Source organism: Odocoileus virginianus, chromosome 5 (assembly GCF_023699985.2).
Source record: "Odocoileus virginianus isolate 20LAN1187 ecotype Illinois chromosome 5, Ovbor_1.2, whole genome shotgun sequence".
NCBI lineage: Eukaryota > Metazoa > Chordata > Mammalia > Artiodactyla > Cervidae > Odocoileus > Odocoileus virginianus.
Genome location: NC_069678.1, coordinates 81,749,180 through 81,773,844, shown reverse-complemented (window position 1 = coordinate 81,773,844; position 24,665 = coordinate 81,749,180). Strand labels below are relative to the sequence as shown.

General features: G+C 51.6%; 3 protein-coding genes across 4 annotated transcripts; 2 read left to right on the top strand and 1 right to left on the bottom strand.

Moving 5' to 3' along the window:
• The first annotated feature begins 10,599 nt into the window (after window positions 1-10,599).
• Window positions 10,600-15,956, top strand: PLK3 (polo like kinase 3). Its single transcript, XM_020897442.2, has 15 exons — window positions 10,600-11,350; window positions 11,487-11,594; window positions 11,689-11,805; window positions 11,939-12,068; window positions 12,150-12,237; window positions 13,032-13,127; window positions 13,215-13,413; window positions 13,526-13,652; window positions 13,857-13,948; window positions 14,187-14,280; window positions 14,417-14,500; window positions 14,594-14,756; window positions 14,911-15,040; window positions 15,223-15,336; window positions 15,444-15,956. The coding sequence occupies exons 1-15, from the start codon at window positions 11,141-11,143 to the stop codon at window positions 15,633-15,635; spliced, it is 1,944 nt and encodes a 647-aa protein (XP_020753101.2). The 5' UTR covers window positions 10,600-11,140; the 3' UTR covers window positions 15,636-15,956.
• Window positions 15,861-18,198, bottom strand: DYNLT4 (dynein light chain Tctex-type 4). Of its 2 annotated transcripts, XM_020897440.2 has the most exons (3): window positions 17,192-18,198; window positions 16,741-16,812; window positions 15,861-16,637 (listed from the first exon to the last, which is right to left on the bottom strand). In XM_020897440.2, the coding sequence occupies exon 3, from the start codon at window positions 16,624-16,626 to the stop codon at window positions 15,970-15,972; it is 657 nt and encodes a 218-aa protein (XP_020753099.2). In that variant the 5' UTR covers window positions 16,627-16,637; window positions 16,741-16,812; window positions 17,192-18,198; the 3' UTR covers window positions 15,861-15,969. The 2 variants fall into 2 exon arrangements, with proteins under 2 accessions (XP_020753099.2, XP_070324359.1); XM_070468258.1 differs by having other exon boundaries at window positions 15,861-16,812.
• Window positions 18,105-23,855, top strand: BTBD19 (BTB domain containing 19). Its single transcript, XM_020897441.2, has 8 exons — window positions 18,105-18,787; window positions 20,067-20,280; window positions 20,375-20,428; window positions 21,954-22,013; window positions 22,113-22,181; window positions 22,255-22,386; window positions 22,511-22,636; window positions 22,764-23,855. Exons 1-8 carry the CDS (start codon window positions 18,702-18,704, stop codon window positions 22,896-22,898), a joined length of 876 nt encoding a protein of 291 aa, XP_020753100.2. The 5' UTR covers window positions 18,105-18,701; the 3' UTR covers window positions 22,899-23,855.
• Window positions 23,856-24,665: the final 810 nt, after the last annotated feature.

Genomic DNA, 24,665 nt, shown 5'->3' with positions numbered 1-24,665 from the left:
TGCGAGGCTGACACACCTGGGGTTGAATTCTGCTGCTCTGTGGCTTTGTCCAAGATGCCTAATCTCTCTGGACTTCAGTTTGCTCCTCTGTAAAACAGTATCAATAATTCTCTCCCTCACAAGGCAGTGGAGAATATTCAGAGCAAGAATGCCCGGAGCCTGGAGCAGGCAGGCATTTATCCTGGGCGACTATCACCATGAAAAACCAGTCTTTTCCCTTTGGTTTCCACCTAGTGGTCCACCGTTGCTTCTCAGAACCTGGCAATCCTGCAGAAACTGAGAGTCAGAGACATATCCCCCCGATGCCTGGCCGGCCTGTCCCCAAGCCAAACAGTGCCAGGTCCTGGCTTTTAACGTGGATATAAGGCCTATGAGATGCCCCCACTTCCACCTGCTGTCATCAGCCTCTGACCTCACTCCCTTTCACTGCTCCTTTGAGGTCCTCTCTCGAATCAGTTAGTCATACCGCCTTAAAATCTTCTACAAAGAGGTTTCCCCTCCAACCCACAAGACCTTGGACAGGATTACATCTGATTCAGCTCAATAAAGCTGAGGACTTGAACCCAGGGAGGCTTTTCTTTTCTCTATTTTATTAAAAAAATTTTTTTAATCTGGCTACAGTTGATTTACAATGTTGTGTTTGTTTCTGCTATATAGCCAAGTGAATCACTTATGCATATGCATATATCCACTTTTATTTAGATTCTTTTCCCATATAGGCCATTACAGAGTACTGAGTTCCCTGTGCTATACAGCAGGTCCTTATTAGTTATCTACTTTGTACATAGTGATGTATATTTATCAGTCTCAATCTCCCATTTATATCCCTCCCCCTCCTCCCCCCATAACTATGTTTGTTTTCTACATCTGTGATTCTATTTCTGTTTTGCAAATAAGTTCTTTTATACCATTTTTTTAGATTCCATATATAAGTGATATACATTTGTCTTTCTCTGACTTCACTCAGCATGAGAATCTCTAGGTCCGTCCATGTCATTATTTCATTTTTTATGGCTAAGTAATATTCCATTGTGTACATATATATCACATCTTCTTTATCCATTCTTCTGATGAACATTTAGGTTGCTTCCATGTCTTAACTATTGTAAACAGTGCTGCTGTGAACACTGGGGTGTATGTATCGTTTAACCTGAAAGATTTCTGGTCCCTCTCCCCACTTTTTATAAGAAACTCCCTAAATGAGCAAGGTCTGCGAGCCAACTCATGGCCTGATGAGTTATGTTCTCCTTCCCAGGCTCAGGTGAGGTGTCCATATGTAGAAAGAACAGGACTCTGTGTGTGTTTGTCCTGGAGGTCTGGAAAACCCACGAGCTGACCTGCAAAAGGGCAAGATACCAGTTCTGGGGACTTAACTCCCATGGCCCTGCAGCCCCTTCCCACGCTCTTTTCTGTGGCTTTCCTTCTGTGGCTTCTCTTAAAGAGTTTCTGCTACCTGGGGAGCTCAGGCCCTGATGTCCTGTCACTTCTCTGACAGTGCTTCCAATTGGCTGCCTTTCAGTCCTTAGCTCCCATCCCCATCTGAGGCTCTCTCACATCTGCCTGTTACCCAACTCTCTGGATCTCTGGCCTGTGAATTTCCCACAGAGCCATGGGTAAAGGTGCAGAACCTGAAGCCTTGCCCCAGGAGGGAGCAGTCCCCAGGCCCCACCCAGCCCCTCCTTCCTGAGTCACTTTATCTCCCTTCCCAGTTGCTGACAGGTACCTTTGGTTTATGGTCAAGGAGAGGGAACCACTCCACCTGTAAATCATTTTCCCCACCCTTCTTTATCCTCCCCTAGCTCTTGCCCCTCCCTCTCTTCTGGTCCTAACCACCAGTGCCCCCTCCCCTCCTCACAGCTGAGAGCTGATATATGGCTTGGCAGTTTATTGCATGGAGTCTGGAGCCAGACTGCCTAGATAATTTTTTTTTTAAGATCACGTTTTATATATTTATTTATTTTGTTGTTCAGTCGCTAAGTCATATCCAACTCTTTGCGACCCCTTGGACTGCATCACAAGAGGCTTCCCTGTCCTTCACTATCTCCCAGAGTTTGCTCAAACTCTTGTCCATTGAGTCAATATTTATTTATGTATTTGGTTGCACCAGGTGTTAGTTGCAGCATGTGGGATCTTCAGATGCAGAATGTGAATTCTCAATTGTAATATATAGGGTCTAGTTCCCTGACCAGGAATCAAACCCAGGACCTGTGCATTGGGAGCACAGAATCTTAGCCACTGAACCACCAGGGAAGTCCCTGCCCATATTTTTAAATCCAGACTCCACAGTAAACTACCTTTGTGACCTGTTCTTAAGCAAACTGTTTAACCTCTGTCCTTAATTTCCCTATGGGGAAACAAAGATAATACCTATCTCACAGAGTTGTTGTGACTATTAAGTGAATTAGTATTTATGCAGTGCTTGGTAAGCATGAAATGCTCCTGTAGCTATTAACTTTCTCCTTTCTGGTATGGCTCTTGTACTTCCACCTCTGCCCCTGCCAAGGACACCTGAGATCTCCTTGTTGCTGAATCCAGTAGGCCTCTCCTGAGTCTTCACCTTACTTGGTATCTTTCACTTTTTAAAAACAAAATTTTTATATATTTACTTGGCCACACAGACATGTGGGATCTTAGTTCCCTGACCAGGAATCAAACCTGTGTCTCCTTCATTGGAAGTGCAGAGTTTTAACCACTGGATCCCCAGAGAAGTCCTACATCTATCTTTCTTGAAAGACTCCCTTGACCTTGTGACCTGATACTGTCAAGAGATTCTGACTCTGAGCTGCCAAGGGGTAGGCATTTGGGATAGGTATTCAACTAGGAGCAGCAGGCCTGAGAGCATCCTCTGAGGGATGGAGACTCAGAGAGCTCAGAAAGACCTCAGCTTGGTCAGAGGTTGTGAGCGTCTTGTGGGGAGGAGAAAGGGCACTAGTAAGAGGGACTGAGAGATGAGTAGAGTAGGAGGACAGATGCAAGGACAGAGAACTGACTCCCAGAAAAGTCAGGCAGTCCAGTGGTTACATTTCCACTGCAGGGGGCACAGATTTGATCCCTGATTGGGGAACTAAGATCCTGCATGCCATGCGGCCAAAGAATAAAAATAAAAAAGTCATGCAGTGGTGAACAGTGGAGTCAGGCATCTTGGATTCAGATCTTGGCTCTGCCCCTTAACCTTGGGCAAGAGGCTTAGCCCCATGAGCTCCTCATCTCCTCACAGTTTCCTCATCTGTGAAATGGGTATAATAATCCCATGACATCATAAGGTTACTGTGAGCAGTCCAAAAGATAAATGCTTAGCCCTGTGCCTGGTTTGTGGCAGTGTATAAGATCCATTAATGGCAGCTTATGTGACACTGAGGGAGGAAGCAGAGTAGGCAGGCAGGCCCTTCAGTTACAGCATCCAGGAGGATGTCCTCCTGATGCCCGGGCTCCCAGAGGAGGGCGCCAGAACCTTGTTAACTTTCCAAGGGGAGGAGACAGTGATGGGTAACAGACTATGCCACCCCAAAATGTGCCATTTTGGCATATTGGTTACTTTGAGCTAAATAGGCACTTGATAAATTGCAAATGCAGGGAGAAGCTTTCTCTGAACTCACCTTATCTGCCTAAAGAGGGAGCCTCCAAAGAAACTCAGTCATCACAAGTCCCCTTCCTGGGAGCTTCATCTCATATCACAGGAATTCTATATCACATCCAGACCAACTTCGTCATAAACTATCAAATCTCCCATCCATTCTTCTAAGGGCCCGTACCTCTTTCCTGTAAAATATTTACTCTCACCTAAGAGGCCTACATTCCCCTACCCCTTTCTCTATTCAGTTTTTATTTAAACCTCAATTCTAAGCCACATGGAGGAGTTACTCATTTTCCCTTGGAATATCCTCCATGTATGGGCTTCCCATACTGTTCATGGGGTTCTCAAGGTAAGAGTACTGAAGGCAAGAATACTGAATTGGTTTGCCATTCCCTTCTCCAGTGGACATTGTGTCAGAACTCTCCACCATGATCCGTCTGTCTTGAGTGGCCCTACATGGCATGACTCATAACTTCATTGAGTTAGACAAGGCTGTGGTCCATGTGGTCAGTTTGATTCGTTTTCTGTGATTGTGGTTTTCATTCTGTCTGTCCTCTGGGTAAGGATAAGAGGCTTCTGAAAGCTTCCTGATGGGGGAGACTGACTGTGGAGGAAACTGGGTCTTGTTCTGATGGGCGGGGCTGTGCTCAGTAAATCTTTAATCCAATTTTCTGTTGATTGGCAGAGTTGTGTTCCTTCCCTGTTGTTTGACCTGAGACCAAACTATGGTGGAGGTAAGGAAGAAAACGGCAACCTCCTTCAAAAGGTCCCAGGCACACATTGCCGCACTCAGTGCTCCCGACCCTGCAACAGACCACCGACCCACGCCTCCACCGGAGACTCCAGGACACTCACAGGCAAGTCTGGGTCAGTCTCTTGTGGGGTCACTGCTCCCTTCTCTTGGGTCCTGGTGCATGCAAGGTTTTGTTTGTGCCCTTCAAGAGTCTGTTTCCCCAGTCCTATGTAAGTTCTGGCAGCTCTGTGGTGGGTTTAATGACAACCTCCTCCAAGAGGGCTTATGCCACACCCAGGTCTGCTGCACCCGGAGCCCCTGCCCCGGCAGGGCCACTGCTAACTTGTACCTCCACACGAGACACTCAGACATTCAAGGCAGGTCTGGCTCAGTCTGTGTGGGGTCTCCTAATGTGCACAAGGTTTTGTTTGAGCCCTCCGAGTGTCTCTGGTGGGTATGGGGTTTGATTCTAAATGTGATTTCGCCCCTCCTACCATCTTGCTGGGGCTTCTCCTTTGCCCTCAGACGTGGAGTTATTTTTTTTTTATTTTTTATTTTTTTTTAGTGGGATCCAACATTCTCCTGTCAATGAGTGAAAAAGTTGGCTTAAAACTCAACATTCAGAAAACTAAGATCATGGTATCCGGTCCCATCACTTCATGGAAAATAGATGGGTAAACAATGGAAATAGTGAGAGACTTTATTTTTTTGGTCTCCAAAATCACTGCAGATGGTGACTGCAGCCTTGAAATTAAAAGACACTTGCTGCTTGGAAGAAAAGCTATGACCAATCTAGACAGCATATTAAAAAGTGGAGACATTACTTTGCTGACAAAGGTCCATCTAGTCAAAGCTATGGTTTTTCCAGTAGTCATGTATGGATGTGAGTGTGGGGCTGCTGGGGCTGGCAGGCAGCCCGGACCTGGGTTTCGGTTTCCCCTGAAATGGTGGGAGTCCCCACCCCCATCAGGTAACCTGGAGCCAGCCAATCAACATGCGCCTAGCAAGAAAAAGGGAACCTATCAGGGGAAAGCCCGCGAAGGTTTGGGCCAATAAGATTACTTTGCAAACATGTAACCAATCCGCTTAAGCCAGCTACCAACTGCTTATGCACACCTTATAAATTGGGTAACAGCTTGAGCTCAGTGCTCTCTGACCCCGTACCACTGCGTTGGACGCATGGCGGGAGCCCTGACTTGAGTCAGCAATAAACTTCCCTTTTTTTGTGAGTTGCATTGTCTTGGAAGCCTTCTCTCTTCCCGCTCGGGGATTCGGACATCGGGCATAACAGTGAGAGTTGGACTATAAAGAAAGCTGAGTGCTGAAGAATTGATGCATTTGAAGTGTCGTGTTGGAGAAGACTCTTGAGAGTCCCTTGGACTGCAAGATCCAACCAGTCAATCTTAAAAGAAATCAGTTCTGAATATTAATTGGGAAGACTGATGCTGAAGCTGAAATTCCAATACTTTGTCCACCTGAGACCCATTGGAAGAGACCCTGATGCTGGGAAAGATTGAAGGCAGGAGGAGAAGGGGATGACAGAGGATGAATTGTTGGATGGCATCATCGACTCAATGGACATGAGTTTGAGCAAGCTCCAGGAGTTGGTGAAGGACAGGGAAGCCTGGCGTACTGTAGTCTATGGGGTTGCAAAGAGTCGGACATGACTGAGTGACTGAATTGATGGGCTTCCCAGGCGGTGCTAATGGTAAAAGAACCCACCTGCCAATGCAGGAGATGTAAAAGACCCGGTTCAATCCTTGGTTAGGAAGATCCCCTGGAGAAGGGCATGGCAACCCACTCCAGTATTCTTGCCTGGAGAATCTGATGGACAGAGGAGCCTGGTGGGCTACAGTTCATAGGGTTGTAAATAGTTGGACACCATTGAAGTAACTAGCATGCACACACATCCCGTATGTATATATAAGCTCTGCATGTTAATAAACTTTGCTTTGGGGAACTTCCTTGGTGGTTCAGTTGTTAAGAATCGCCTTCCAGTGCAGGAGACATGGGTTCGATCCCTGGTTGGGGGACTAAGATCCCACATGCCACAGGGCAACTAAGCCTGTGTTCTGCAACTAGAGAAAAGCCCACACTGCAATGAAGACCTAGTTCAGCCAAAAAAAAAAAAAAAAAGTTTTTAATTAAAATAAAATAATCCTTTTAAAAAATACATAAAATTGCTTTTTGTTTTTCTGCACTTGTTGTTAATCTCTTTGTTGAAGAGTCCTGTTTGGGTGAGTTTCATGCGGGAATCCAACTTTAGATAGTGTAATTAAGCCAGAAAAGATAAAAATGAGTAAGTCATAAGTAAAGACTAGGGGAAAAGTATTCCAGGTAGAGGGAATAAATGTGCAAAAGGCTCAGAGGCAGGAACAGTTCTATTATGTGTGAGAAAGACAGAGAGAAGACCTCTCTGACTAGAGCATAGCAGGCAAGAGGAGATTGTTTACAGAGGTCAACAGGGCCTGACTATGGGGAACTTTATAGACCATCTCAAACCATCTCAAGGATTCTGAATTTCATTCTCAGACTAAAGGGACACCCCTGAAGAGTTACTTGTAAGAAATGCACCAACTAATAAGATGATAATAACAAAGGAAACTCTGTGTGTGTGGCGGGGCACGTAGGAGAGTATATGGCAACTCTGCACTATCTGCTCAATTTTTCTGAAAAATCTAAAACCATTCTTAAAAAAATAAAGCCTACTAATAAAAAATACAAAACTGAAAGTAAAGATCCCTGTATGAAAACCTAAGATGGGTAGAGTTTTGACTTCTGCTAACCCCCAGTACCTTAGAATGTGACTATATTTGGAGATAGGACCTTTAAAGAGGTAAGTAAGTTAAAATAAGGTCCTCAGGTAGACCCTAATCTTATCTGACTGATGTCTTTAAGAGAAGAAATGATTAGGACACAGAAAAAGATCATGTGGACTTCCCTGGTGGTTCAGACAAGATTCTACACTGCTACTGCAGTGGGCACAGGTTCAATCCCAAGGAGGGAAAGAAAGATCATGTGAAGTCAAAGGGAGACTGCCATCTATAAACCAAGAGAGGGGCCTCAGAAGAAATCAACCTTGTCAATACCTTGATCTTGACCTTCCAGCCTCTGGAAGTGTGAGAAAATAAATTTCTGTTGTGTAAGTCACCTAGTCTATAGTAATGTTATGACAACCCTAGAAAACTCATACAAAGACATTTCACTTTAGTTTCCAAATACAAAATGGCAATATCGAATATGCTTTATCAAGATATACATCCTCAGCCCCATTTCCCCTGTGGATTTGCTTTTTCTGGCCTTACCTCTACCATCTCCCTATCTGGAAAATTGTTGATCTGTAGAATAAAGACCAAACTCCTGAGGATGGCACTTAAGACCTTCCTGACCACCTCCCCCCCACTCTCCCTCATTCATCTGAGCTACTAATATTTCTCCACTTTTCAGGGTGGTTTGGTTCTCCATTCAGGGGACATGGAAGACAAGGTTAGAAAAGTAGGCTTTTGTGGGCCTGGTGAGGGGTGGGATGAGATGGTCATATGGTGGGAAGATGAAATACAGACCAGTCAGGTGCTGCAGCAGTAATCCCGACTTGAGAGACTGACTCATATTAGGGTGCTTGGGGAAGATGGAGTGAACTGCATAGATTTCAGAGATATTTGGGAGATAAACTGACAAGAATCGAGTACTAAACAAATATTTGTTGACTTTCCTGGCCACTCTTTCTAAAGTAAGCTCTTTCGTTACTCTCCTGTTTACTTCCTTCACAGCACTCTTCACAGCCTGCAATTACCTTGTTTATATTCTTGCCTATTTTCTGTTTCCATTAAGCAGAATGTAAACTAAATGAGGGCTGCAACCTTGACCAGTCTTATACACACAGCGCTTGGGCACTGACCAAGTGCGCTCAGATCTTTGAGGACTGAATAGGCTAATAAGTGATTGGATGGTAAAGAGTGAGCACAGAGAGGTGAAAGGTCAAGGCCAGGAAGAAGCCTGTGATCCTGGGATCCAGAGGTTTAAGACTCCACCTCTTTACCACCTCACATGGGTCAGAATGGCCATCATTTAAAACTCTATATTAACAAATGCTGGAGAGGGTGTGGATAAAAAAGAACCACCTTAAACTGTTAGTGGGAATGTAACTTGGTGCAGCCACTATGGAAAACAGTATGGATGTTCTTCGAAAAACTAAAAATAGAGTTGCCATGTGATCCAGCAATCCTACTCCTAGGTATATATTCAGAGAAAATTCTTTTATCTTTTTTTTAAATATATTTTTGTCATTTATTTTTATTAGTTGGAGGATAATTACTTTACAATATTGTAGTGGTTTTTGCCATCATTGACATGAATCAGCCATGGGTTTACATGTGTTTGCCATCCTGATCCCCCCTCCTACCTCCCTCCCCATCCCATCCCTCTGGGTCTTCCCAGTGCACCAGCCCTGAGCACTTGTCTCATGCATCCAACCTGGGTTGAAGATCTGTTTCACACTTGATAATATGTTTCAGTGCTATTTTCTCAGATCATCCCACCCTCGCCTTCTCCCACAGAGTCCAAAAGTCTGTTCTATACATCTGTGTCTCTTTTTTCTGTCCTGTATATAGGGTTATCATTACCATCTTTTAAAATTCCATATATATGCGTTAGTATACTGTATTGGTGTTTATCTTTCTGGCTTACTTCACTCTGTATAGTGGGCTCCAGTTTCATCCATCTCATTAGAACTGATTCAAACATATTCTTTTTAATGGCTGAGTAATATTCCATTGTGTATATGTACCATAGTTTTCTTATCCATTTGTCTGCTGATGGGCATCTAGGTTGCTTCCATGTCCTGGCTATTATAAACAGTGCTGCGATGAACATTGGGGTCACGTGTCTCTTTCAGATCTGGTTTCCTCGGTGTGTATGCCCAGGAGTGGGATTGCTGGGTCATATGGCAGTTTTATTTCCAGTTTTTTATGGAATCTCCACACTGTACTCCATAGTGGCTATACTAGTTTGCATTCCTACCAACAATGTAAGAGGGTTCCCTTTTTTCCACTCCCTCTCCACACCCTCTCCATCCCCTCTCCACACCATTTATTGCTTGTAGACTTTTGGATAGCAGCCATTCTGACTGGCGTGTAGTGGTACCTCATTGTGGTTTTGATTTGCATTTCTCTGATAATGAGTGATGTTGAGCATTTTTCATGTGTTATATTCAGAAAAAATTCTAATTCAAAAAGATACATGTACCTTAATGTTCACTGCAACACTATTTACAATAGCCAAGACATGGAAACAACATATATGTACACTGACAGATGAATGGAAAAAGATGTGGCACATATATACAGTGGACTACTACTCAGCCATGAAAACAATGAAATAATGCCATTTGCAGCAACATGGATGAATCTAGAAATTACCATGCCAAGTGAAGAGTTTATCATACCAGAAAGAGCAAGACAAATACCATATGATATCATTTATATGTGGAATCTAAAATATGACGCAAACTTACCTATGAAACAGAAACAGGCTCACCGACATAGAAAACAGCCTTGTGGTTGCCAAGAGGGGAGATGGATTGGGAGTCTGAGATTAGCAGATGCAAACTACTACACATAGAATGGATAAACAGTACGGTCCTACTGTATAGTGCAGGAAACTATATTGAATATCCTATGATAAACCATAATGGAAAAGAATATGATAAAAGAATGGATATATTGTTATAAGTGTAACTTAGTCACTTTGCTGTACAATAGAAATTATACAACATTGTAAATCAACTATACTTATAAAGTAAATAAATTTTTAAAAACCCCATCTCTCTGTCTCTGGCCCTGTGAAAGGTGGGCATGGACCAGAGGTTTAGGGGTTCAGATGGCCCCAGAACCACCTGCCCAATTGTCCTTTGCTAGATTTGAGAAAATATAAGTACTTCACTTTCTGGCCTCTGGCTGTGGACGCAGGGCAGTGGATGTTTTCAGAGAAAGAGAATAGGCACACCTCCAGAACATGAGATCTACCCCTTAAGGGTGTGGGTGTAGGGGCAGCAGAAGATGTCACCTGGCCCATTACAAAAGCCTTGAATGCCTGGCTGTTTGTTCTCAAGACTCAGCACACACACACAAAAGACTCAGCATAGGAGCTCAGGCCTCCACACTCCCCGCTCCAGGCAAGCCCAGCTGGGAGTATGCAATTCCTCTCAGCCCCTAAAGGGGGCAGCACCGACCTGGACCTGAGGTCTCTGGCCAAGAGCGTGGGACGAACGCAAATTCCCGCGCACTTAAAGGGTTGGTGACCAACTCGGGCAAAAGCGAGCGCCGTCCCTGATTCTGCCTTCTAGGTTGGAACGCTGGTCCATCTAGTTGCTGAGGAGACTCTCCATACGTCCAGGCACCCTCGGACTTCAGCATAAGCCCCCAAGAATGGGGGGCGAAAGGACCCCCATTAGAGGGACTCTCAGTCACCGGGACGAGGTAGAAAGGCAGGGACAAAGCTGGCTCTTACATCCTGATGGCCACCCACATGGTGACTAGCAGTATGGCTGCGTCTTGAAGGCGGGAGCAGTAGGCTTGGCCTCGGGGTGCGTGGGTGGGAGGAGGAGCTTCTTGTTGATGCAAGGCCTGATGAGGGGCGTGGCTTCTCGGTGACTCGCATGAAGGGGGCGGGCTCTTAATGACTAGACGCCGGGGAGGGGGCAGGCGTTCATTGATAAAAACGCTGGGCTCCCTGGGGCGCGAGCGCGGCGTAGCAAATCCTGGCAGCGCCTCGCGCCGTCCCGGCCTGGCGGAACACAGAAATTAGCCCGGCCGGCGCTGCGCCGCACCACCCGCATGGAGCCCGCGGCAGGCTTCCTGTCCCCGCGACCCTTCCCGCGTGCGGCCGCCCCGCCAGCGCCCCCGGCCGGACCCGGGCCGCCTGGAAGTCCCAAGCCTGGATCTGAGCCAGAGGTGCTGGCCGAGACTTCAGCACCGGACCCTGGGCGCCTCATCACCGACCCGCGGAGCGGCCGCACCTACTTCAAAGGCCGCCTGTTGGGCAAGGTGAGCTGGGGAGTGGTGCCAGCCAGGGTAGGGGAGCCTTGCCGACTTCTTTGCCCGCGCGGAGCGGGGCGGGGCCGCTTGGCCTCGGCATGGGGACGTCTGCGGGCCAGACCTGCCTGATACCTTCTCCTCTTAGGGGGGCTTTGCCCGCTGCTATGAGGCCACTGACACAGAGACCGGCAGTGCCTACGCGGTCAAAGTCATCTCGCAGAGCCGCATTACCAAGCCGCATCAGCGTGAGAAGGTGAGCCAGGGCCCAGGCCCAGCGGGCGACGGGTGGGGTGGGGACGGTGACGAGGGAGCCCTTGACGGATGATAACCCCGCGCCACCACTGCAGATCCTAAACGAGATTGAGCTGCACCGCGGCCTGCAGCACCGCCACATCGTGCGTTTCTCGCACCACTTTGAGGATGCTGACAACATATACATTTTCCTGGAGCTCTGCAGCCGAAAGGTGAGGGATGGTGGAGGTGGGAGAGGGAGTAGGGACCTTAAGACCCAAAGCTGGAGTCTTGTTCTTCCTCGGCGAGCACACGGAGGGAGGGTCGGGGAGGGGAACGAGGGGCTGAGGCCGCGGCTCTCTGCAGTCCCTGGCCCACATCTGGAAGGCCCGGCACACCCTGTTGGAGCCAGAGGTGCGCTACTACCTTCGGCAGATCCTTTCCGGACTCAAGTACTTGCACCAGCGGGGCATCTTGCACCGGGACCTCAAGCTAGGTGAGACTCCTGGGCCAACAGGATGGGGGGTTGGGGAGGCAGAGAAAAAGGCGTCTGACACACTTCTCCGCCCCTGTTCAGGAAATTTTTTTATCACTGAAAACATGGAACTGAAGATGGGGGATTTTGGACTGGCAACCCGGTTGGAGCCCCCAGAGCGTAGGAAGAAGTGAGTGTTTGAGTAGGGGGGTGGCCACAGTCTGTGACACAGATGACGTGAGTGACAGACACTGGGTATATCTGTAGGAGGCACGGTGATTGCCTGATGTGACCCTGTGATTGATGGGAGGGATGATGGGCTGTGTGTGTGTGTGCGAAGGTGGCGGTGGCAGCCTCGGTTCCTGGGAATGGTGGAGAGGCTGCTGGTCCTATGTGTGTGAGTCTCTAAGATGGATGGGGTGTAAGGATTCTTGAAGGTGTGTAACCAGTCCTGTGTGTGAATGTGGATGGTGACATAAGCAGCGTGTGTGTGAGACAGACTGAGTGTGGAGATGGTATACATGACACCCTGTGTGTGTCAGAAAACCCTGTTGTGACCATGAGGACTGGGTGTGTAACACAGCATGTGTGGCAGTAATACTGTGTAGTAACACAGCAGTAGTGTTCATGGGGGATGTGACAGCTGATGTTTGTGTGTACGGCACAGACCATAGGAGGTGACAGCCTGTGGTGGGAGTAGGCGAAGGAGGAAGGGACCAGTGATGAACCCTCTGTTGACCTGGAGGAGGGGGCTGGGTTAGGGGTCAGGAACTCCCCCGTCCTGCAGAGTTGCTGAGCAGCTGGGCCAGGCGGGTGGGCAGGGACTCAGCTGCCATCCCTGGCTCCATTGTCTCGGAACAAACAGGAGTTCTCTGGCCTTTGGTGACAGGCAGCTGCTTTGTCTGGACTCTGAGTGGGGGCAGGGATGAGGGGCCATCCAGGCTGCCTCTGAACCTTGCCTTCTCCTCCTTCCTATCCTGTCAGGACCATCTGTGGTACCCCCAACTATGTGGCCCCAGAAGTGCTGCAGAGACAGGGCCATGGCCCGGAGGCAGATGTGTGGTCCCTGGGCTGTGTCATGTGAGTGCCAGGGTCATGTGTACACAGAGGGTGGCCGGGGGGCCTATGTTCCACTTTACTCCTGACCACCTTTTCTCTGCCCCACAGGTACACGCTGCTATGTGGGAGCCCCCCCTTTGAGACCGTTGACCTGAAGGAGACGTACCGCTGCATCAAGCAGGTTCACTACACGCTGCCTGCCAGCCTCTCACTGCCTGCCCGGCAGCTCCTGGCCGCCATCCTTCGAGCTTCACCCCAAGACCGCCCCTCAATTGACCAGATCCTGCGCCATGACTTCTTTACCAAGGTTTGTAGTGCCCCAGACACATCCAGTCTGCAGATTCTCCAGGGATTGAATTGGGAGCAGGTGACAGGACTCCTGGGCTGCTCTTCTGTGCTCACATGCTTTCTCTCCTCAGGGCTACACCCCGGACCGTCTCCCTGTCAGCAGCTGTGTGACAGTCCCAGACCTGACACCCCTTAACCCAGCTAGGATTCTGTTTGTCAAAGTTACCAAGAGCCTCTTTGGGAGAAAGAAGAACAAGAGTAAGTCTGAGACCTCAGTGGATTTGAGGGTACAGAGCAGCAGGGGGCTTGTCACATACATGTGGGGGTGTGAGTGTAGGGTCCCTGGGGACCCCTTGGGATAGCATACATTACACAGGCACTTGGCTATGCCTGTGTCATCTCTTCAGGAAGCAGGGGGTCTGGGCAGGATTCTGAGGGTTCTATCTCCCCACCCCCTCCCAGATAAGAACCATCCAGAGGAGCGGGACGACGTCTCCGGCTTGGTGAATGGCCTCACTCGGACATCCATTGGCCATCAGGATGCCAGGCCGGAGGTGAGGTGCTCACGTGGACGGTGTTCCCTGACTCACCCCCACCCTAGCAGCTGCAGGAAGCCTGGGATAAAAGAGGCTGGTGAAGCATCTAGCCTCGTGGTGGCCTAATTGGCTGTGTCTCATCGGTCAGGCGGGGTGACCTGGGGTGCCCTGGGTGCCAGGGCAAGGCGAGCCATGGACTCTCAAGAATTTGGATTTTGGGGCCTGTCTCACTCCTTTTCCCTACCCAACCCTCCAGGCTCCAGCAGCTTCAGGTCCAGCCCCCCTCAGCCTGGTAGAGACAGCACCAGAAGACAGTTCACCCCGTGGAACACTGGCAAGCAGTGGAGATGGTGAGCCACCAGGAGGGTGAAGGGTGCTCGAGGTTGCGGGGGCTGAGACCAAGCCCGGAGGGAAGGAGTGGGTGGAGAGTCATCGTCTAGGACTTGTGGGACTATTGCCTAATTCTCAGTGCCCTGTTCCCTTCAGGATTTGAAGAAGGTCTGACTGTGGCCACAGTGGTGGAGTCAGCCCTCTGTGCTCTGAGAAACTGCCTGGCCTTCATGCCCCCAGGTGAGGCTGGGGCCTGGTACATGTCAGTGGTGGTAGGAGTTCTTTGACTGGGAAGCCAGGAACAAGTCCTCATTCCTACCTCTTCTATGACAGCTGAACAGAACCCAGCTCCCCTGGCACAACCAGAACCTCTAGTGTGGGTCAGCAAGTGGGTTGACTACTCCAACAAGTTTGGCTTTGGGTATCAACTGTCCAGCCGCCGTGTGGCTGTGCTCTTCAACAACGGCACACACATGGCCCTGTCGGCCAACAGAAAGTAAGTGCTACAATGGGGCGCCTTGTATCCAGGCCTCTGTACTCAGCAATACTGCAACTTAGTGTGTGTTCCCGGGCTCCCGGTCCTGCAGTCTCTGCGGAGGGGGTGTGGGTGCAGGGCTCCCTCTGACCTCTGTCTCTGCTTCTTCCTCCAGGACTGTGCACTACAACCCCACCAGCACTAAGCACTTCTCCTTCTCTGTGGGTGCCGTGCCTCGGGCTCTGCAGCCTCAGCTGGGCGTCCTGAAGTATTTCGCCTCCTACATGGAGCAGCGCCTCATGAAGGTTTGTGAACTGGGTCGGGGTGGGGTACATTCAGGACTAACACATTCCGATCCCCTCCTAGTCCCCTTTGGGGGTGGGTGGACAGTGGGGTGGGTGTTGAAGCTAGAAGCTGACCCTCAAAGGAGACATGGATAGGGAGAGGACTGACTGGTGTCAGACAAGTGACCTGCCTCTGTTCCCAGGGTGGAGATCTGCCCAGTGTGGAAGAGGTGGAGGTACCTGTGCCCCCACTCCTGCTGCAGTGGGTCAAGACCGATCAGGCCCTACTCATGCTCTTTAGTGATGGCACCATCCAGGTAAGAGCTCCGCCTGGAGTGGGGGGTGAGGACTGGGAGGTCCAGGGTGCTGGAGAGGAAACGATCTGGGCGCGAGGCCCTGACCAGTGCCACCCTCCTGTGCACAGGTGAACTTCTACGGAGACCACACCAAGCTGATCCTCAGTGGCTGGGAGCCCCTCCTTGTGACTTTCGTGGCCCGCAATCGCAGTGCTTGTACTTACCTCGCTTCCCACCTTCAGCAGCTGGGCTGCTCCCCAGATCTGAGGCAGCGGCTTCACTATGCTCTGCGCCTGCTCCGGGACCGCTGCCCCGTCTAGGCCACAGTCTGCGGGCCCGGCCACCACTCAGGCCCTCAGGCCTGAGGTCTGTGCCTGTCAGGCCCTGGCCCTCGCCTTCGTGGCCCTCCCTGTTTCTTTGGTGCCTCACTGGGGGCTCTGGGCCGAATCCCCCAGGGAATCAGGGACCAGCTTTACTGGGGTTGGAGGCGGCCTCCCACCCCTTCTCCAAGAAAAGCCTGAGCCTTAGCCCCCCGCTAGGGGGCGTTATTTATGGACCACTTTTATTTATTGACATTTATTTATTGGGATGTGAGCCCCACGAAGGGCCTCCTTCTGGGATAATAAACCGTTTTTGCAGAACTCGAGGGCCTCCTCACTCGCAGTAGAGTCCGTGGACCGTGGCCACGGCGAAGAGCGAGGCGTTGGTGACGGCAGCCGAGGCCAACCCGTCGCGCGCCGCGTCCCAGAGCGCGCGGCTGACCACGCGGACGCCCTGGCCGGCGCGCTGCCCCAGCACCACGCTGCACACCAGCTTGTAGCGCGGCGGGCTGAGCTCGCGCAGGCGCATGCGCACCAGCTCGCACAGCTCCTGCGCCAGCCGGCCGGCCTCTGCGCCCGAGTAGCACGCGTCCCGCAGTCCCGCGGCCAACGCAGCCTCCAGGGCCTGCTGTGCACGCGCGGCCTCCCAGCGCTCCCCTGGCGCCGGCTCCGTGCGGTACGAGGGCGCCATCCGGCGGGTGGGCGCCAGAGGCAAGCCAGAAAAGCTGACCCGTGAGCCTAGAGGGGGCACGGGGCCCAGGGATGGGCGTCGACCCCCAGGGCCTGCACTTGGCCCTGCCAGCGAGTTGCGGCGTGAAAAGGACAAGACCGGACCTAGCACGGAGCCACGGCGGGAGGCCGGGCCCAGGCCAGCTGATCGGGTTTCATCGATGCTGGGCAGGTGGCCTAGAGGCCGCACTGCTGATAGTTTCAGCCCATAGTCTTTGGCCTCCTCCTCCTGGCGTCCGGGGGGCACAGGCCTGCCAGCCATGGACCTGCTGGCTGGAAGACCCACGCTTGGATGGGATGGCTCTTACTAGCTATCTTTGTACACCATCTAGTCTCTTACTCAGTGATGAGTTTTTACCCTCTAATCCCTCCTTACCTGTGTTTTTCGGACCGGTGAATCAAATAGTTCCCGGCTGCGTGGATTCCTGGGTGCTTAGAGGGTTACGGGCTGTTAGGGACAACAAGGGAAGAGACGCTGCTCAGACTGCCATCTCTCTCTCCCTACCCCCTGAGCTCCACTTCACCTGGGCACTATGGAGGTTAGACAAGTGCGCTCCAAGTACACCTCCCTTCCACCTGACTCACCAGCAGAAACTGGGCTGTATCTGCCCTCTGCCTGCGCCTAGACAGTGGCGCCTCCACCCCCTAACCAGAGGAAGGAACAGACAGACCCAGCTCCTTCAGCTCCCACAGATCCTTCTAGCCCCTGTGAGTCTTGAATCCAGCCATCCTCCACCCCCTCCCTGCTGTTAGGGTGTCTGGCAAAGCCTGGGGCTAGGTGACTCAGGATGGTCCTTCCAGCCTCTGTTTTTGGTTTCTGGCCCTACCTCCAGAGTCAGTTCTGGGATGGCTGCCTTCTTTCCCCAAACTCCTTAGGCACCTGAGCCACCTGCAGCCTGTGTCCTCCAGGCTCTCTCCTAACAGCCCTTGCCCGACTGGGCTGACTGGCAGGTAGGAGGGTAAGGGCCCCTTGCCTGTGTTGTGGAGTTGCCCTGGGTTGCTGGGCAAGCACTCCTCTTCTTCCTGGTTCCCTCTCACCAGTCCTGGCTCTGGCTTAACCTGGGAGTGTTACTGTAAGCACGTGTTGAATGCCGGTTGGCTGAGTCATCAGGGGAGGGGGATCAACAGGGGGTTAAGCCCAAGGACATACAAGTGTGAGTGAAGGGGCAGAGGTAGAGGCTGGCTCTGGTCAGAAAGGTGTCCCCCTACCCCAGGGCTCTTGAGCCACTGTCCATTTCTCCCCTTGTGAAGGCTGGCTCTCTACTTGTCAGCAAGTCACAGAAGCCTGGGATATGGGGAAACCCTGAGGCTACTGGGTGGCTGCTCAGGAATCAGGATCCGGGCCTACAGGAAGGAGCACGTCATGGCCCTATTAGGACAAACATTTCCGTTCCTTGTATACAGCTAGGGTGGGGCTTGGATGACTTCCTCAGTTCTGGGCTGGGGGAGGGGGAAGGGAGACCCTTTGGAACTCATCTGATGCAACAGTGGTGACTTCACTCCTCAGTGAATCCTGCTGACCTACCTAATTAAGTGTCCTGGGCCTAGTCCCCCCCATCCACACCTCTTGTGTGCCCTAGTGCTGAGACTGCCCCCACCTGCACTGTGGTTGCACATCAGGGACGCCAGAGACCATCATGCCTCTGTCAGTGTTGTCACCTCCTCACCTGACCCCTCTCTGGGAGGTCCAGGACTGCCACCTCCCAAACAAGCCAGGTCTGGACCCTGAAAATGGTCCATGGGGACAAGGACTTTCCCTGTTGATGGGAGTTTTTCGGGTCCGGTTAACCTGTATGCTTGTAGGGGGAGGGGAGGGAGGGGACACGAAATTTGAACTCTGAACCCTGGTCAGGCAGGGGCCAGGATGCTAAGACCCTCCAACTCTGCTTAGGGCCCCTCTAGGGCTGAAGTTTTTCCTGGGCCTGTGGGAGCTGGGCGGGGCCTCCTCTCAGGCCGGCTCTAGTTTCCGTGGAAACCCACAGGCTTCCCACCCCAGCTGCCTGGGCAGGCTCCCAGCTGGGGCCTCATCCGCAGCCAGCCTCTCCTCCCCAGTCCAGTCTGCTCCACCTCGGCCTCTCTTGGTCACCTCCCTGAGTCCTCAAGCCTCTGGCCTCTTCCACTGGCCTCTGATGCCTTCTGGGCCTCTCCTGCCTCATTCCTAAACTTTAGCTTCTCAGCAAACAGGCCTCTGGATCTCTTGCCCCTCCCTCTCAGGCCTTTCTAGCTCTTCACCAGCTCTAGGGCTCAGCCAGGCCTCCTGCTCCTTCTATGTACTGTCTGTCCCACACATAACAAGCCTCCTAGGCTGTTCCTCCTGCTTAGTCCCCTGCCCCACCCATGGAGACCCCAGGACTGGTTGTGTATGGGGAGGCTGCGCCTTTCTCCACAGCACTCCGGAGCCTCGTCAACAACCCCTTATACAGGTGAGAGGGGCGCCTGTCTGTGGGTTTTCCGTAACTGGCTCTGCTGGGAGCCATGACTCTGAGGAATCTGAGTACAGAGGAAGTGGAGAATTAGGACTTGACCCTTCTCCTGGGTGAACTCAGCCTGGGGAAGTGGAGTGTAGAGGATGGCTACTGATCACGCAGTATCTGTGACAGCCTGAGAGCCAGAGGTGGGGGCAGTGGGGACTGGAGCTCAGAGCAGCTATGTGACTTCAGGGAAAGGCCTTCCTTTTTTGGATCTTGGGCTCCTGGCAGAGAAAAGCCCTCTGCCCTCTGGATCCTGAGAAAAGGAATGTAACTTGAGTGCCTCCCTGGGGAGGCAGAGGAGCAGACGATCCTATTCTGGGAATTGGGGACTTGTAAGGGGAACGAAGCTCAGGAGACTGAGCCAGAGGCGCAGACAGGAAGTAGTTCACGAGTACCGCCTGGGGCTCACTGCCTGTAGTGTCTGGAACCAGGGACCTAGTACGGGGGCCGGGCCAGTCAGAAGAACCAGAATGCAGCTTTCTGTCTCCACTGCTTCAGAGCTGGGTCCTCCTGCAGGTTGGCAATTTCTGTAACCCTACTGCTTTGGGTGTTCCAGTCTGGTCTGAGCAGTGGACGCCCCCGCCCCACCGCTCCCCTCAGGCCTTGGACTTGAGACTAGAAGGCTCCAGGAAGCTCAAGCTTCATCATCTGTCTCTTACCCACTGTGCTGTTCAGAGGCCCAGAAGCTGGGGCCGGAAGTGATCATGAAAATGGAAAATGTGGTCTGGCCCCATGATAGTGCATCACTGACGTGCCTGTTTGCAGTCAGTGCCCTCCACACCCTCCCTCCTCCCCCCTCCTGTCTGGAGGAGGCTAAAAAAGCTGAATTTGCAGTCTGTGGAGAAAAAGCCAAAAAGAGTTTCCCTTCACCAGAGACACAGGCTAGGGAGGAGAGAGACATTGGGATTGATCTTGTTATCAGCCCTGGTGCCCCCTCAGTGATCAAACATAGCCACCTAATGTTAGCCATCCTAGGGTCTGGGATGAGCATTCCATTTCAGGGATGAGAAACCCGAGAGGCAATAGGTCAGAAATCTCTTCCCTAGGCTTCTCTCGCCTAGGTGGAGCTGTGATTAGAACCAGGCCTGTGTGACCCAGACCTTTGGCTAGAGAGACTACCTCTTATATGGCAGATAAGGAAATGGAGGCCCAGAGAGGGCAAAGGCAACGTCTAGAGTTACACAGAGACTCTAGCCTCTTCTTCCTGGCTCTCTGCCCCTCTCTCCCATAGTGATGTTCGCTTTGTGGTCGGTCAAGAACGGCAGGAGGTGTTTGCCCACCGGTGCTTGCTGGCGTGTAGATGCAACTTCTTCCAGCGACTTCTGAGCTCAGAGCCAGGCCCTGGAGTGCCTAGCCCTGTGGTGCTGAGTACCGTGCCAGCTGAGGCTTTCCTGGCAGTGCTGGAGTTTCTGTATACCAACAGTGCCAAGCTGCAACGCCACTCTGTGAGCCCACTGGGCAAGGGTCTGGGTGGGCAAGATCTGGGTGGCTGAGTGGCGGGAAGACTCTCTTCTACTATGCCAAACACCCACTCTGCAGGTGCTCGAGGTGTTGACGGCGGCTGTGGAGTATGGGCTGGAGGAACTTCGAGAGGTGGGTTCATGGGCAGCCGTCTAGTTTCCTCTGCCTCTTATGGGCGTGGTTCACACCCTGCCTCACACACCCGCTAACCTGGAGAGGAATGTGCACCAATACAGAGAGAAGAAGTATGGGTATCTCTATATAAACAGGCATTGATGCATGCCTGTGTGCAAAAGGATATGTGTGTGCCCTGTGGGGGCATATGGAGATGTAGATACTGGGATAAGTTATCCTTGATCCCTGTTCTTCAAAGAGAGACAGATACAAGAAAAACGCTTAACCCAGTGGCTTAAGAAGTGTGACAGAGAAGGGCATATGGTGCTGAGGTTGTACAGTCTCTCCAGTCTCACCACGAGGGAGAAGAGGGGAAGACTTCCTGGAGAAGGAAATATTTGTGTTGCATCGGGTAGGATAGGTAAGACTGTTGTTCAGCGGGGAGAGGAAAGATGGTATTCTAGTCACAGAGGCACAAAAAGAACTGGTGAGACATTCAGTGTAGCTAGACTAAGAGGACTGAGTGTGAAAGGAAGAGAGGAAGAGATGAGATTGGGGAGGGTGCCAGGGGGTGGTTCCTGTAGGACCTTCAAGAATTTGGACTTCTTTGACCCAGAGGGCAGTGGAGTTTCACTGGAGGTTTTAGGTAGTGAGGATTTGGATGCTAAGAGGAGAAGGGATTGGGAGCCATGGGAAGGGCTCACCAATCCCGTAGGGACAGGGGTGGCAGTGGTTACCCGGGAAAGAAGTGCCTGCCTTTGAGAGAAGTGGAACTGGCACTGTTCATAGTTCAGTTGCTGTAGAAATTGAGGTTGCCCTAGCAACCAGTGTTGTTGTTCAGTGGCTGTTGTGTCTGACTCTTTGCGACCCCATGGACTGCAGCACAGCAGGTGTCCCTGTCCTTCATTATCTCCGAATTTGCTCAAACTCATGTCCATTGAGTCACTGATGCCATCCAACCATCTCATCCTCAGTCTCCCCCTTCTCCTCCTGCCCTCAGTCTTTCTCAGCATCAGGGTCTTTTCCATTGAGTCTGTTCTTCACATCAGGTGGTCAAAGTATTGGAGTTTTGGCTTCAGCATCAGTCCTTCCAGTGAATATTCAGGGTTGATTCCCTTTAGGATTGGCTGGTTTGACCCTGTGAACTGGCATTACCCAGGGCTTTTCTGGATGTGGGGGGGTGAGAGGGAGATGTCACAGATGAATTCAAGTTTCTGGTTAAAATAGTGTCTTTGAGTTCAGAGAAAATTGTGGAGAAAGATAAGTGTCTTGAAAGAAAAGGAGAGTGGAATTTTCACACAGCTCTTATCTAGTCTGATTAGTGAGGAATGTACTAAAAAGGTGGGCTGCTGGGCTTGGCTTTGCTAGTTCCTAGTCTCAGGCCTTGGTGATTCCCTGCCTCCCTTGGCCTGGGAGGTCTCCGTGGGCCTGGGGCTGCTAGTAGCCTGGGTGGCTCACTGCTCCAAGGCTGTTCACTCTTTCTGGGGCTGGGGCCTTGAAGCGGGGACATCTGGGCACAGCCCACCTTCATTTCTGTTCTCAGCTGTGCCTGGAGTTTGTGGGGAAGGCACTGGACGTGGAGCTGGTTTGCGAGGCCCTGCAGGTGGGTGCCGCTGGACAGGCTTGCAGGAGGTTCCGGTGTGGAGGGCCGGGCTGCCCGGCCTCTCCATCTCCAACCTGACCTCCTTCATTCTGCTTTCAGGTTGCTGTAACCTTTGGCCTGGAACAGCTGCAGGAGCGTTGTGTGGCTTTCATTGAGGCCCACAGCCAGGTACTCCCCGCTGCATACTCCCTACCCCACACCCCTCCTTCTGCTCCTCCCTGACCCAATCGCGGACCCATAGGAGACCCTCCGGACCCGTGGTTTCCTGGAGCTGTCCGCGCCCGCGTTGCTGCCCCTGCTGCGTAGCGACAAGCTTTGTGTGGACGAGGCCGAGCTGGTCCTGGCGGCCCGGAGTTGGGCGCGCGTGGGCGCGGTGAGCAGAGGCTGAAGGGAGTGGGAGGTAGGGGTGCTGAAAGAGACTCTAGCTGCAGGAACCAGGAGAGCAGGCGGTTGGGCAAGTGCCCCCGCCCGCCCAGATTCAGTGCTGACGTCCGCAGGCGGTGCTAGAGCGGCCTGTGGCCGAGGTGGCGGCCCCGGTGGTGCGGGAGCTGAGACTGGCCTTGCTGGCTCCGGCAGAGCTGAGCGCCCTGGAAGAACAGAACCGGCGGGAGCCGCTCATCCCGGTGCGGACGCGGGGAACACGTCTCGGATCCACTCCGTGGTGTTGGGGGAGGCGAGGGGGGCGTGGTCCAGGGTCTGCGGGGTAAGGTGGGCACTGCGGGACTCCGCGGTGATTCGCATCCCTTGCAGGTGGAACAGATCGTGGAGGCGTGGAAGTGTCACGCTCTGCGGAGAGGAGATGCGGCCCGGGGCACCCCGTGCCGCCGCCGGAGGGGCACCCTGCCCCGGGAGCATCATCGCTTTTTGGATCTGCCCTTTAAGTGACCAGTGCCGTGACTTGCGAAGCATTATGCGCCTCTATTAAACTGCAGTTCCCAACAAGCTCCGCGCTCAAAGCGGGCTTCCGCTCCCAGAATGCCGGGCGAGTGGGGGCGGGAAGGACCAATGTGTGCCAAACGCAGGCGCTATGGGTGAGGTTCCGGCGGTGGGCGGGCCTGAACGCCGCGGTCTTCCGCTGAGCCTTGGCCTTCAACCCTGCGCAAAGCGCGAAAGCAGTTTGTTTGCCCGCGTGCTCTGGCTCTACAGCCTGAGTCTGAGCACTATCGCCCGCCTCCTTTACTCTTGTAATTCTCACGTATCTTTTCAACTCAGCCCCGTCTTTAACTCCAGACCTGGTTCCTGGCAATCTCTCTCCACATGTCCCACAGTTACAAAATTGCGCTCGCCCCTCACCTTTCCCCAGTTCTGCCCCCATCATATTTCTCATCTCCATGGGTCCAAAGCCAGAAACCTAGATGTCATCCTTGCTTTATTCTTCTTCTTCACATTTGCCTCCCATGGCTTCTATTTCTTAAGAGACTGAAAGCAGAATATGCCGCCCCAAAACATGCTGTTTTGGCATAGGGTTATTTTAAGCTGATTATTTTGAGAAAAAGGAGACGTTTTGAAAACAGAAAAGTTACCCTTTTGTAAGGGAAATTTTTATAAACTAAATCTACATTGGTAAGGGTGTCTCCCTCTTTGAACAGAAGGATGACTAATTTACAGGAGACTTCCTGTGAAATCACTAAGATCTGCTTAATAAACCTTGCTTTCGGTGCTTTTTCCTGACGGCCTTCCCACATCTGGCCTCCCCACACTTTTTTTTCTTTTGTCATTAGCTGAAGGAAGTATTTAAGCAGGTATTTTCGGCCACCTCTGGGAGTTACTGATTTTTCCCTGGGTATCTTCCATGTATATGTGAGATATACATGTTAATAAACTTACATTTTCCCCCCTCTGGTTAAGCTGTCTCATTACAAAGTTCTCAGCCAAGAACTCAGAGAGTAGAGGGAAAATTATTTTTCCTTTCCTACAAGATCTTTCCAGTTGGTTCACTTCTCTTATCCCAGTTCAACCAGTCCTATCTGTGGCAGGAATTACTGCCACAGGCTCTTACTAATCTTCCTGCCTTCACTCCAGTGGAGACCTCCTCCCCATTTCCTACAGTGCCTCTTGACCCGTCTAAAATTGTCAGCCCTACGCCCTTTAAGTTTCTCTATTTACCCACTGCCCTCTGGACAAAATAGAATGTTTCACTTTTAGAGCACTCAAAATACTGGTGGTTCCAAACACTGGTAACTCAACTACTACCTTTGCAAAAATTCACTGGTCCTCAGACTTCCCTGGTGGCACAGTAGATAAGAATCTGCCTGCCAATGCAGGAGAAATGAGTTCCATCCCTGGTCCGGGAATATTCCACATGCTTTGGAGCAACTAAGGCCGTGGGCCCAACTACTGAACCTGAGCTCTAGAGGCCTCAAGTCTGCAACTACTGAAGCCTGAGCAACTAGAGCCTGTGCTCTGCAACAAAAAAAGCTATAGCAATGAGAAGCCCTCACACCGCAACAAAGAGTAACCCCCACTTGCTGCAACTAGAGAAAGCCCATGCACAGCAATGAAGACACAGCACAGCCAAAAATCAAAAACAAAAAACCACTGGTATTCTATCCCTGGATTTCCTCTCAGTTATTGAGGACTCCCCATGCTCTCCTTTCATTTGTTGTACATTTTGTCTTCCTGAGGATCCAGATCTCCCTGAAGAAAGATCTC

Coding starts and splice junctions, on each gene's coding strand:
- PLK3 (XM_020897442.2), top strand. CDS start 11,141: ATGGAGCCCGCGGCAGGCTTCCTGTCCCCGCGACCCTTCCCGCGTGCG. Junction 13,653..13,856: donor TGGGAGAAAGAAGAACAAGA/GTAAGTCTGAGA, acceptor ACCCCCTCCCAG/ATAAGAACCATCCAGAGGAG. Junction 14,281..14,416: donor ACTGGCAAGCAGTGGAGATG/GTGAGCCACCAG, acceptor TGTTCCCTTCAG/GATTTGAAGAAGGTCTGACT.
- DYNLT4 (XM_070468258.1), bottom strand. CDS start 16,626: ATGGCTGGCAGGCCTGTGCCCCCCGGACGCCAGGAGGAGGAGGCCAAA.
- BTBD19 (XM_020897441.2), top strand. CDS start 18,702: ATGGAGACCCCAGGACTGGTTGTGTATGGGGAGGCTGCGCCTTTCTCC. Junction 22,387..22,510: donor GTTGGGCGCGCGTGGGCGCG/GTGAGCAGAGGC, acceptor TGACGTCCGCAG/GCGGTGCTAGAGCGGCCTGT. Junction 22,637..22,763: donor GGCGGGAGCCGCTCATCCCG/GTGCGGACGCGG, acceptor CATCCCTTGCAG/GTGGAACAGATCGTGGAGGC.